Source organism: Danio rerio, chromosome 13 (assembly GCF_052040795.2).
Source record: "Danio rerio strain M-AB ecotype USA chromosome 13, GRCz13ab, whole genome shotgun sequence".
Lineage (NCBI taxonomy): Eukaryota > Metazoa > Chordata > Actinopteri > Cypriniformes > Danionidae > Danio > Danio rerio.
In genome coordinates, this window is record NC_141033.1 from 20,154,300 (window position 1) to 20,168,383 (window position 14,084).

Genomic DNA, 14,084 nt, shown 5'->3' on the forward strand with positions numbered 1-14,084 from the left:
TCACTTTTTTACTGTTCATGCATAGCAGTATTTAACCAATTCTGAGTTTAATAACTCATTCATCCATTCATTTTGTTTTTGGCTTAGTCCCTTTATAAAAAATAAAGGGTTCACCACAGTGCAATGAACCACCAATTTATCCAGCATATGTTTTATGCAGCGGATTCCCTTCCAACTCATTACTGGGAAACATGCATGCACACTCATTCACACTCATACTCATGCACCTCCACTGACTGCGCATGCACCCCGCGAAACGGACAAGGCTTTTATTCTTGCCTCATTCGCTGTTGTGATATTCTTAAAATGGACTGGGCGCGTTAAAAAAAAACCTTATAAAAACTTATAACTTTATAAATTATTTTAATGATTATAAGGATTTCTATAACCATTCAAGATTTTTTTTATCCAAACTTTGATGCGTCACTTGCTTTTGTTCATATATAGGACTGTTCTACCTATTAAAGTTTATTAAATGTTAATGACAGCAGAACACGGGTTGCTCTACATATATATTTTTTATTATGGCAAGAATAAAAGCAAAAAAAGAAAAAGTACACTTACTAAAAAATCCAGCTGATTTATCCCAGACAAAATCTCTTCTAAGTGTTTCATATTTAACTTAAATCAAACGCGACGCCGCACAAACTGTTCGCTCGAGTCTCAAAAAAAATCATGCTCTCGCCAGCCGAAATCATATCGCGCGCAGCCAAAGCAAACCTCTGCAAACACCGTGATGATGTCACATTTGTTACGCGCAACAAGCGGACATGTGGAGTATAAACCTGGCTTAAGGTGATTGTGCAACCCACTGCGCTACTGTGACACCCATTATGAATTCATATTATTTAAAATTCTTACAATTTAATAAAAAGTCATATTATAATTATTCATAATAATCTATTCATTATCTAATATAATTGTTACATTAACAAACAATTAAATAATAATGAAAATAATAATATAAATACAAAAATGTAAAATAATAAAATAATTATATAATAATAATTAACTAATAATAAAAATAGTTTGAACTAACATAATATTGATAATCATAATACAAAATTCTCTCAAACGCACACACACATTTATATATAACACACGTAGTATTGTAGCAGTTATAAACAAATTCAAGTAAATATTAGTACTATTTTATTAATAATTTACAAAAAATATATATATTTTTTTATTAAATTAAATCATTATTGTATTAAGTGACAGATATACTTGATGATGATAACAGTTGTAGTATTATTATTATTACTATTATAACCCTAACATATGAATATTCATGCAATAATAATTGTTTGAACTAGCATAATATTGATAATCATCATAAACTATTCTCACACACACATAAAAGAAATGTAATATTGTAGCAGTTATAAATAATTACAAGTAAATATTATTATTTTTATAAAGAAATAAATGTTTTAAATTTTTTGGTAAATTGAACAATCATGCTATTAAATGACAGATATTCTCACAATCAGTTCGTGAATATTCATGCAACAATAAATACTTACTGTTGAATTGATTATCATAATACGTGTGCACACACATAAAATAAATGTATTTTTGTATTAGTTATAAACAAATGCAAATAAATATTATGGATATTTTATAAACTTAAGTATTTTTTATATTTTTATTAAATTTAAAAATTATTCTTTTAAATAATAGATATAGTTGAGGACAATAGTGATGATGGCTGTATTATTATTATTACCATTTCAAACTAATATTCATGTAATAATAATGCTTAAAATAACTTTCATATTTTGTAAAAAAAAAAAAAATAATAATAATATATATATATATATATATATATATGTATGTATGTATGTATGTATGTATGTATGTATGTATGTATGTATGTATGTATGTATGTATGTATATATATATATATATATATATATATATATATATATATATATATATATATATATATATATATATGTATGTATGTATGTATATGTATGTATCATTTATGTATCAAAGTAATTGATTAAAAGGAAAAGATGTTTGTTGCATCATGCCTGATCACAATATAATGTGTTACTAGTAATTTTCTAATTGAACGCAATGTAGCATATTTATTAAAAGACTGTTTTTTTTCTATCTTTTCAGGTGAAGAAGTTGTTAAACAAACCTTTGGTTAAAGAGTCGTGCCATTATCGAAAGCTGACGGACAGGCCTAAAGATGAGCCTTGCCCCGCACTGATCTCTGAGGCTCACATAGACAACCTTTTAGGTGTGCAAAGAGGAGGATGACTGAAACTGAGAAGCTCATTTGTAACAATAGAGCACATATCAATGACAAACTCTCTGTGCCCACAGGTAACCAGATTTTACTGACCAGCCAGAAGATCAAGCGAGAGCCAGATGAGAGCGGTGAGTCAGGGAGTCTAATCGTCTACAAGGGAGCTCTGGTGGATGTGGGAAGTATGATGCAGAAGCTGGAGAAGAGCGAGAAAACACGAGAGGACATTGAGCAAAAGCTCATGCAGCAAGATGTTAAAATGGGTAACACTTTTTTTATTACATTCAAATGACTGTCATGAGCAGTTTGATTTGTGGTCAGTGAACCTTAGTGACCCATTATGTTTATTTTTTTGATGGGATAATAATAGTTGCTCCTTTTTAGATCCAGGTTGTAGCACATTTTGTCTTCACAATGAGTAGAGGTGTGAACCTACATTAGTTTCATAGTTTGGTTTGGTCACGATTATCATGCCATCGATTCGGTTTAATTCGATATCTCGTAGCTTCACGGTGCATTGACAATGCTTTCTATAAACAATTGAATATTTTACTTCACAGCACAACATTTTATATAAGCCAGAAAGGGCTGTGATCGGCTGTGAACGTGTTGGCGCTGTTCACTGATAAGTGACACTGCAGACACGCTCATGTCTGGATCCACAAGTATTGCTATAACAACTGAGAGGAGAGGAAACGTCACGCTAACAGGCCATATGAGCCATCGTGAGAAAGAGAGAGTTTACTTTCATTTTCTCTATAGCAATTAAATCGGGGCTTCTGCTGTAACTTCAGTGTCAGTAAAAGACTGTCCAGCAACACAGTGAATCGTGCAGAGTTTCTGCACTTTTCCCTCCCCGTAGTATTCTACCACGACATACTGCATATGAAATAAATGGCATCAGAATGCAATAACTGGTTAGGATCTATTACTGAACCGATACCGAATTGTTTGTGTCTGCGAACAATGGAACGTGGAACAATTCATTTTGACACCTTTAAGTTTTACCCCATAACTTACTAAACTCACTTCCACTTTTTGTACATGGACATGAAAATGACATGTTCAACTTAAACAAATGCCACTTTGGTGCATAGTTTATTTTATTAGGTCTCATTTTAAAGAAGACAGATAAGAAAAGTTAAATAAGGGTGCTTTTACTCCTAAATGTTTATTTTGGAACCTGGAGTGTTTGCCTCTTATTCACAGTATTCACAGCCTTTGATGTGAAGCTCTAAATTGAGCTCAGGTACAGTCTGTTTCCACTGATCATTCCTGAGATGTTTCAGCAGCTTAATTGGAGTTCAGCTGTGGTGAATTCAGTTAATTGAACATGATTTGAAAAGGCATACACCTCTCGATATAAGGTCACAGGGTTCACAGTGTTTGTCAAAGCACAAACCAAGCATGAAGACAGGATTGTCTGGAGGCACAAGGCTGGTGAAGTTTACAGAAAAAATTCTGCTCCTTGCTACGGTTACGCCATCCGTCCACACTACGCCGGAGTTCTCGAGCGCCGAAAACGGAGCTTTTTGAAAACGCTGGAGAGGCCGTTTTCATTCTAAAACGCTGCTGCTCCGTCTCAGTGTGGATGATGGAAAACGGAGACATCTGAAAACGGAGGCGGGGCTGCAGACATTCGCCTCTCTGATTGGGGCTTTTCCTCAATATTAAGTAGCCCACACACAGTTCAGTCTCGCATCCTCTTCTTGTAAGTTAAGACCTCGCAAGTTTGATCAAGGCTGCAGTCTCCCCCTTCTCAGTTTGATATGGAAAACATACCGAGGACACGGGTAAATCTTCAAAGGGAACAGTGTACTTTATAACTTCATTCACATCACCTTGGCTACGTTGTTTCACTTTCTCAACAATAAAATGTAAACATGATTTAAGGAACTGCCTATTTTCTTTTTAATATTAGCAACTTAACAGACAGCAGAAATGTTGAGGCGCCGTGTTGTATAGGCTATATGAGCGTCATCTTCACTGTGTGGATATTTATAACAAAACGGAGCCTATAACAACTGCCTCCTTTCAATTTCAGTGAAAATACGAAACGCACCCTCTCTTTTGCTGAATAACAGTTTTAATAATCGATAATTATAAAAGTATAACATACAATAAGTTTTTACATTGTAGGAAATAAAGGCAAGCGATCAGTCAATGTACCTGGATTAATCATTAACTCATCTTTGCGCTTAACCAAAACATGTTACCCGTGAACAAACTTAATAGATTCCAATGACCAAAGTCAGGGAATTGGCCTATGTCGTTAGATAAAGACAACAACATGAATGAAATATCACATTAGCAAATATAGTGAGATTAGATCCAGCGGGAGATGCGTGATGAGCAGTCCGACAAGCAGAGCTCTCATCTGGGTAAAAATGCTGGAGCGCATGCCCGAGAGTGTGTGTGTGGTCACGTGATGTGCGTTTTCAGCGTTTTGGTGTGGACGGAGAGCAGTTCAGAAACGCTGGGTAAAACGCGAGTGTGGACGCGGATCGTTTTCATTCTACAACGCCGTTTTAAAACTAAAACGCACTAGTGTAAACGGGGCCTTAGTCAGGGAGGTGATCAATAAGCCGATGGTCACCTTACAGGAGAACCTTATAGAAGGGCAACCATTTGTGCAGCAATCCACTAATCAAGCCTGTAAGGTAGAGTGGCCAGACGGAAGCCACTCCCGTAGGAGGAACTGGAAGACTAGTCAGGATAGAGGAAAAGATGAATGCAGCAATGTACAGAGACAACCTGAATGAAAACCTGCTTCAAAGTGCTCTTGACCTTAGATTATGGCGACAGTACATCTTCCAGCACGACAATGACCCAAAGCACACCACCAAAATATCAGTGGAGCGGCTTCACATCAACTCAGTGAATGTCCTTGAGTGGCCCAGCAAAATGGCTGTACAGCGTCGCTTCCCATCCAGCCTTACCGAGCATGAGAGGTACTGCAAAAAGGTGGTCCAGGCTTGTGGTATCATATTCAAAAAGTCTTGAGGCTGTAATTGCTGCCAAAGGTGCATCAACAAAGTATTGAGCAAAGGCTGTGAATACTTGTGATTTTTCAGGTTTTTTATTTTTAATAAATTTGCAACAATTTCTTTTTTCACATTGTCATTATGGGGTATTGTGTGTAGAATTGGAGAAATAAATGAATTTAATCCATTTTAAACAAAAATATTTAGAATATTCAAATGAGAGGGGCATGATGAAGGATGCACAATAACTGAAAAGATCCAATCAGTTCGTGAATGTGTGAGGCCAGTCTACATTTATGTTTACCCTCCTTGAAAAACAACCACAGATTTTTGGACGTTATACAATTTCTTGGCTTTGATAATCCGGAGTATGCATTTATCCACTACTGCATATGTTTTGTTTTGCAGAGGAGGATTCAAAGCATTTATCAGAGCTAGAAGCTGCTAACAGGAGCCTTCAAAAGGAGCTGGACGATGTAAAGAACACCCTGAGGGAGACGGAGAGCAAACTGACAGCCTCAGACCAGCGCAAGGGCAGATTTGAGCAGCAGCTCCACAGCACAGTGTCCAGCCTCGACACCATCAAGAAGGAGCTGCAGGGGGTTTTAGCAAACGTATGCAAAACATCTCTTTGTTTCAGCACTGTGTAAAATGTGATTCATGTATATATAAAAAAAATATCTTCAAAGTGTGCATACCCTGAAATGTTTTCAGATTTGTTAAACAATTTGTAACGCAGAATTTAACACATAATGGCAAAATACAATTAGTACCCAGAGCTCCTGATGAAAACAACGCAAATCAAAGTAACAGGAAGACTAGGCGATATGGGCAAAAAAATCATATCTCAATATTTTTATGAGGAATGATGGTATACTAATATATATCCGGTATTTTCCTATAAATGGTTACTTGAGAGTCAAAGCCTTTATTAAAATTTTACTAAACAGTTTTTGAGCAAAATATAATGAAACACAAGGGTTTCCCCTTTCTCTTATTATCATTATAATTATCATTCTTATGTTGTTATTTGTTAAAAGAGTAGCTAACAAAGAAATATTAAATTAGAAAAAAAAAAGTTTAATAAACAAGTGCATGTTTTTTTTTATTTTACTTTTTTTAAGTTTTAATAATCGTTTAAACCACCAACCATTTGTACACTATAGGCACAAACACACAAATCAAATCACGTCTTCCAGTTAAGGGGCTAAAATAAATAAATCAATTAAACAGAATAAATAAATAAAATGATTAGAATATAAACAGTATTTAAGTCAACATGCAATAACAGACCAGAACGCAGGGCTTTTAACTTATAATCATTGAATATGAGGTGGTTTCATTTTCAAAATGCGATATAAATTCGTTTGACGTTTTTAATTCTTTTAAACGCATTCAGGTGCTGCTTGTCAATTTGACAAGGCTTCTACGTTGATTCTAGCTGTCATTTGTGGAAGATTTCAAATTTAGATACAACACCGGCACTGCATATTCCTCCATGTTGCGTGCAGTGATGGGTCGTTTCTGAATGATTCGTTAATTTTGAACAAATCTTTTGTATGACTCATGAATTGAATCATTCATTTGTGCATGCGCCCATTTGTGCAATTGGAGCTCGCTTGCTACCTTGGAGTGGTCTGTTTCCAGCAGAATGTGCATGTGTCCTCAAACCATATCAATATGAAAGATATTGGATAATCCTGCATCGCGTTGTTGAATCATATCAACATATTCCCAGAACTGGATATACCGCCTAGCCCTACACTATTTACTAAATTATCAGTCTCGACAAACTGTACTCAAAAACTGCTAAATCACACCGAAGCTGATGCTGTTTGTTCACAGCAGAAAATAAGGATGTTTGTTGTTTTTTCATCAGAACAAGCTTACTTTTGCTTATCCTCAATGCTGCAAACTACAAACTTTACTGATAAAAGTCACTCTCTGTGCAAAAACGCATCTTGAAAGTCCAAAAAGCAACTGTAACATAGTTTGATTTTTAGTAATTAATTGGTTTGAAACTGATATGTATTTAGGGGACAGATTTAATCAATTTGTAAAAAATAGGTATTTTTAATTCAATTACTTTTCATTTTTAATACTTCTGATGTAACCTACATAGGCGGAGTGTGTAAGGCTGGAGAGGCTTGGCCTCACCCTGACCAGAGACCACGGATATAGCAGCAAAGAAAAAAAGCATTGAAAACATGTAACGGGTGTAAGACGGAATATGAATGTAATGTATTGTTGATGATTAACAGAACACTTTAGTTACTGTAAGTCCCCCTCCACACACAAATGGAACTGTACCCCGCACTTTGCACTGAGCGCTGTTTATTACTGGAGTTGGCAGCAGCTCTGAAAACGAAACCAAAAGTGCTGGTGCAAACTATTCTGATTTGCCGGTTAAGGATAAAAGTAATGAAATGACGAATGAGTATTACGGGAGAGGTATAATAATATATTCTTCTGGTTTAACTGGTTTTCAGCATTAAATTAAATGGTATTTGGTAGTTTCATTGTAACATAGTCTAAGCATGTTCACATTTTACCGGAACTGAAAGTACATATTTGGTGATGTACCATATCAACGTCGATGTGATCAAACAAAAGATCCGAACCCAACTCGATTCATTTATTCAAATCAATAGTTTTAAACACGGTGCACTTTCAGATTTAAACCCCAGCTGGTGGTTTTCCTTCACTTAGAGCTGTTACACACTGCATAGAAAGTCATTTTCAAAAACCCATAATAGGGGCTCTTTAAAACACACTGAGTCTAATTTGACTTTAATTTTAGACTATATGTAGATGCAAACACTTTTTTTCCAAGGAAAATTAACAATGTACAGTGTTTAGCAGTAGATATTTTCGAATCATGCATTGACAATAGTATGAGCCACTATAGGGGTGGTCAAATCACATTTACTTGATTATTTAAGATTCAGATCAGTGCATGCTATTTTCTATTATGTAAAGAGCAACTTCCCACATCTTGTTTTGACATGCTTCAGGGGTGATTTATTTGGTTGCGAGAGTGCTGTTTCCCCAAATATAACACATTTGCAAGTGAAAGCAAAGACATATCTGTAAAAACAGCTCCAAACAAAGTCAAAGCAGGAAATTGTCTCTATATACATGTTTATACATATATGACTTGTGGAACTGTACTTTTTTATATAATGTATAATAATCATGTTTGTTTTGTCACACAGAATGACCATTCAGAAGACGCAGACCACAAAACTCAAGCTAATGGCTCGGATGAGTGAACTCCCCTCTCCAGTTCATCCACATTTAATCTCCTTTCAGATATGTAAATAAGTGGAACGCTAACACAATTACGAAGCTAATTAAATGTAGATTTTTTTTTCCGATTGTGTACAAAGTTTTAATGAGCGTGGAGGCGAACTCCCAGTTTTTTCAGAAATCTGTATTTAAAAGTAATCGATTTCATCAGAATCGAACTATTGAATTTAACAGGTTCACGTTAAAATAGATTGTTTGATTTGTGTATGTTTTGGTTACTTGCCAGTTTAAGTCATTTTAACGTTGCGCTATCAGCATATTTCCTCGTGAAATGACACATGACTTGTGCCAGTACGCAGACTTAATTTAGCAATAAAATTGTTATTTATGTTTAAATGCAACTGTGTTTAGAAACAGCGATTGGGATTGTATTAATGTCTATGAGGAGCTGCTTTCTGATCCATTTCACTGATCGACTGACATGTTTTTGTGTTGGGTCACACCTGCGCATGCATCTTAATAAGCAAATGCATATCAGCTTGATTCCTGACTCGTTTTTTTTATAGATTGTTTGTTGAGTGTAATTCTTCCAGGTTATGTTTGCTTGAATGGGGTTGTGTTTATTTTGTTAATACAAACAAAACCAAGGCAGTTAATGTTCGTTCTGGGTCTTGGACTTTATATAAGTGCGACTGTAATATGTGAGAATAGCGTGACTCAGATACTATGTGATTTATTTTTAGTAGTTTGTTATTCTGGAATTGTTTTGAAGGCAATGAATTCAGTTTTGTACGTTTTTCCTGTTTTTGGCCCACTTAGGAGGATGGGATTGATTACAGTGTTTGATTTCGGTTGGTGGAAAAGAGCCAAAACTTGGGAAATTTGAGCCCAAAGCAACCAAGTGCACATAATTTTTTTATTCTGGATGTACTCTCTGGTTGTTCTGGATAAAGGAAACAAATAAAAAGTGGTTTGTTTTAACATTTCACTGACTTGAATTATGAATTTTGTCCCCCATTTAATTTAGATTTGCTTGGGTTTTTGCAATGCCTTTTCCTCCCCAGTAGATGGCAGTGTTTGTTTAAACTATAGGAATTTCGCATGCAGTTTTTATGAGAGGGAACTACAAGCAGGTGGTTTCATAAACATTGATATAATAATTCTGGTCACAGAGTCTTTAATGATTTGTTTTTTTGACGACTGCAAGATTGTTTTAGTACATGCATATTTTTACTGTAAAAAAATGTTGGGCTCAACACAATTCCTTCATGTTGTCCCAACACCAATCAATAAAGTTTAATTTATTAAACTTTATTAAGTTAAACACTAAGTTAAAAATAATATGGTTTGAATGTTCAACAATTAAGTTAAAAACTAAATAACTATATGTTTCAAGCCACTTTAAATATTGTGTTGAGCATAATTACAGATGTTTATACCGTAAATAAATCTGTAATTACACTGTTGACCTACTGATAGCACTAAACCTGTTGCAATGCAACATAACAGGGTTGTTTTTAGTATTACTGAGTAACTATTGTAGTTTTAATTGGGTTTTAATTTTAACGTTTTAGTGTTTTGTTGATTGTACATTTCGTTTTTAAATCCCGCTTCATTTCTCTTTTTTCACTCCCATAAGGATAACTTCAGTAATAATAAGCAGTGAACTTTAAATTTAGCAAAGTTTCCACTGTATATGTGGTAAAATGTAATCATTTCTTTCAGTTAACGATAATTTATTGTGGGTGGAATTTTTTTTGTTAATCTCTAAAATTAAACATTCATAAATATAAATATGTCCTCGTTTTCTTAGAAATGTTCTTTTTTTTTGTCATCTGACAAATAAGTGATGAGTTTCACTGATGTGTTTGAATATAGCACTATGAAAATATTAAACTAAATATCAGACTAAAAGTCCAGCAGTGAAGTTAAAAGAAAGGACTTTGACATATTCAGTGTACCTGAAGCTGTTGAAAACAGTCCGAACTACAAAACCTTGAAAAACAGAGAGGCCCATGATTGTTTATTCTCCTCCATACAGTGAACACAATCCTTACTCATTTAAATGATTGTATTAGTTTAATTAGCCATATCTTAAAATAAAGCCTGCCCCATTGAAGTTAAAGATCTTTTATGTTAAGGTTAATTCATGTTAAAATATGGTGCATTTCAATCAAAAGCACAATATCCTTTCATTACAATACAAGTGCAATCTGTAGGATATGTGTGAATATATTCATTCATTCATTTTCTTGTCAGCTTAGTCCCTTTATTAATCCGGGGTTGCCACAGCAGAATGAATCGCCAACTTATCCAGCAAGTTTTATGCCCTTCCAGCCACAACCCATCTCTGGGAAACATCCACACACACACACTCGTGCACTATGGACAATTTAGCCTACCCAATTCACCTGTACCGCATGTCTTTGGACTGTGGGGGAAACCGGAGCACCTGGAGGAAACCCACGAAAACGCAGGGAGAACATGCAAACTCCACACAGAAACGCCAACTGACCCGAGGCTCGAACCAGCGATCCAGCGACCTTCTTGCTGTGAGGCCACAGCACTACCTACTGCCCCACTGCTTCACCCGAAAATATATTCTATACCAAAAATGAGGGGCAGCCGAGAGGCAGATGAACCATGAGATTAACTGGTAGAACTTGTCAAGACCTCAATTTACAATATCTGACAAGTTCTTTTTTGTGGGTAAAAGTAGTAAAAGAAACATTTGAGCCGTGTCATAATGTTTGTGGACATCTTGACCCTGCTGGTCTGTCTTTGGTGTTTGGATGAATATGCTGCACATTGTCCTTTCAAAAGCACAATAAACAGAACTTAAGTTACAGGATTGATGAACCAGCAGTTAAAATGAGTTAAAATGATCTGTTTAAGTATCTGGAGGTGTTTGCTCAAGCTTTGCAGTTTTCTACTCCGGTTTGGTTTGTCCTGACCAGTATTAAGTGATATTAAACTCATGGGTTTTCCTAATTTTACTTCTGTCTGATCTTGATAAACGGAATTAAAGAAATTAATAGGAAAAACACAAATCATGTCTACATGATTTTGCTCTGACAAAATTTAGAAATATTATCAGTCAGAAAATGGATGCAAAAATGGTTGCAGATTAGTTTGTTATGAAACATTGATAGTTTGATTGATAGTTTTTAATATTAAGTAAACTATACTACTAGTATTACTGTTGTTGTTGTTATATAGCATCACACTATTGCTGCAGATTTGCCGGCTGCGAATCTCCTGTTCCACGGCATCCCAAAGGTGCTTTATTGGATTGAGCTCTGGTGACTTTGGAGGCCATTTGAGTACAGTAAACTCATTGTCATGTTCAAGAAATCCGTCTCACATGATTTACGCTTTATGACATGTGCATTATCCGGCTGGAAGTTGCCATTAGAAGATGAGTACACTGTGGCCATAAAGGGATGGACATGGTCAGCAACAATACTCGCGTTGACACGATGCTCAATTGGTAATAATGGGAAAAAGTGTGCCAAGATAATATTTCCCACACCATTACACCACCACCACCAGCCTGAACTGTTGATGCTGTTATCTTATAATACAGCCCAACAGGCTTATCAAATTGAAAAACAAATTGTACTGAATGTAACTGATCATTACTAGGCTACTTTCCTCTAAACACAACAATTAGACACAAAACATTGTTCTGAGCCTTAGTAGTTTAATGCAAAGCTGACAAAAAATGAGACAGCTGAATGGAGCAGACATGGCAAAAGTGCACAAATCCTTTACTCAAGTAGAAGATACTCATGTTTAAAACGACTCTGGTAAAAGTTGAAGTACTGACTACACTTTTGTACTCAAGTAAAAGTAAAGAAGTACAGCCTCAAAAATGTACTTAAGTAAAAATTACCCATTGCTACTACATGTCTTTCACTAGGTAGGTAAATATCTGGTTTCCCCCATATATCCTGATGCAAACTCACAACGTTCATCATGTTGTTTTGCGGTTGTTACATTAAAAAACTACAGTTGCCATTCATGTTTATGCACACTAAAAATAATTCTGTATATCTTTATAAATAATGTCTTACATTTTACACCGAATTCTGTCCAACATATATTGATTTTGTATGAAGTGTTCGAATGCAAAAACTTCCAAGTGCCGTCTGAAATTTCCATCAAAAATGAAAGTTTTTCTCAGCCTCCTTTGCTTATGATGGGATATTTTATTTTAACGACCAGGAAAAGGGCTCATTCTTATAATAAAAGTAATATTATAGAACATACACAAAAGGAGACTAATAAAAATACTCATTTTATAGGAAAAATTCAGACGGCATTTAGAGGTTTTTGCATCTAAACTCTTCATATATTTTCTTTTGCTAAAGTAAATAGTTACTGTATTTGACTGCGAACTATTTAATTATTGTTTTGCATTAGCAGCTCTCATACATAACTAGTGATTTAAGTGTTTTTTTCCAGGGTATTGTGGATATTTTATTTAACATATAAACATTATTTCTGTTAATGTATTCTATGCTAAACGCAACACAAATGCGTGACTTCAACCTACAAAACATGTGCATGATCTTTTATTCACTTGATTAATTCAGGATCTTTATTCATTCATTCATTTTATTTTCGACTTAGTCCCGTCATTAATCTGGGGTCGCCACAGCGGAATGAACCGGCAACTTATCCAGCACGTGTTTTACGCAGCGAATGCCATTCCAGCTGCAACTCACTGGGAAAGATACACTCTCATTCACACACATACTCTAGGGTCTTACCCAATTCACTTATGTCGCATGTCCTTGGACTTATGGGGGAAACCGGAGCACCCAGAAGAAATCCATGCAAACACGGGGAGAACATGCAAACTCCACACAGAAACGCCAACTGACTCAGCTGAGGCTCGAACCGTGCAACCCACTGTGCCACCGCGTCGCCGGGATCTTCATATAAAATAATATGTTTCTTCATGAATTGACCAGCATAGTTACATTTGTTGTAAAGCATTTGTTAAAACAATTATTTGAAGATTTATATGCCTGTAAAATCATATAGTCTATAAAAAACTGTAAAACAGCGTATATTCTTTATTAGAAAATATAAACTCATCGGAAATAAATCTCGATGCATAGTTTTTATATAGTATTTAATTGCTTTAGTACTAAATGTTAAGGCTGTGCAATTAATCAAAAATTCAGTTTCGATTTTTGCTTCTAACTATTATTTAAAAAACATTAATCAATATAAAATGGTTATTGCATCATACACCGCCCCTTTCCAGTTGTACACATTTGTTGCTCTGCAAAGCTCAGTTTCACATGAAAATGACTAATAGCATGTACTGTAATGTAACTTTTGCGCAGGATGCGCATCATTCATTGATGTACATTTGAATCATTCATGTTTTTAAAAGCGCGAAAGAGATCGCATGCTGTTGTGTGCGCGCGCTCAGGCTCAGGCCCCGTTTACACTAGTGCGTATTAGTTTTAAAACGGCGTTTTAGAATGAAAACGATCCGCGTCCACACTCGCGTTTTACCCAGCGTTTCTGAACTGCTCTCCGTCCACACCAAAACGCTGAAAACGCACATC

The 14,084-nt window shown here is 35.4% G+C and overlaps 2 protein-coding genes across 6 annotated transcripts in view; one reads left to right on the forward strand and one right to left on the reverse strand.

Annotated features, from left to right (window-relative positions):
* The window catches only part of ccar1 (cell division cycle and apoptosis regulator 1), a 68,790-nt gene extending 59,308 nt beyond the window's left edge, over window positions 1-9,482 (forward strand). For 4 of the 5 annotated variants that reach the window (XM_087278335.1, XM_087278336.1, XM_087278337.1 and 1 more), the window contains 4 exons: window positions 2,131-2,254; window positions 2,341-2,526; window positions 5,656-5,861; window positions 8,463-9,482. In XM_087278335.1, the coding sequence (XP_087134461.1) occupies window positions 2,131-2,254; window positions 2,341-2,526; window positions 5,656-5,861; window positions 8,463-8,519 (573 nt within the window). In that variant the 3' untranslated portion in view covers window positions 8,520-9,482. 5 annotated transcript variants of the gene reach the window in all.
* Window positions 1-14,084, reverse strand: part of vdac2 (voltage-dependent anion channel 2) — a 732,443-nt gene that overhangs the window by 714,645 nt on the left and 3,714 nt on the right. The window lies entirely within an intron of this gene.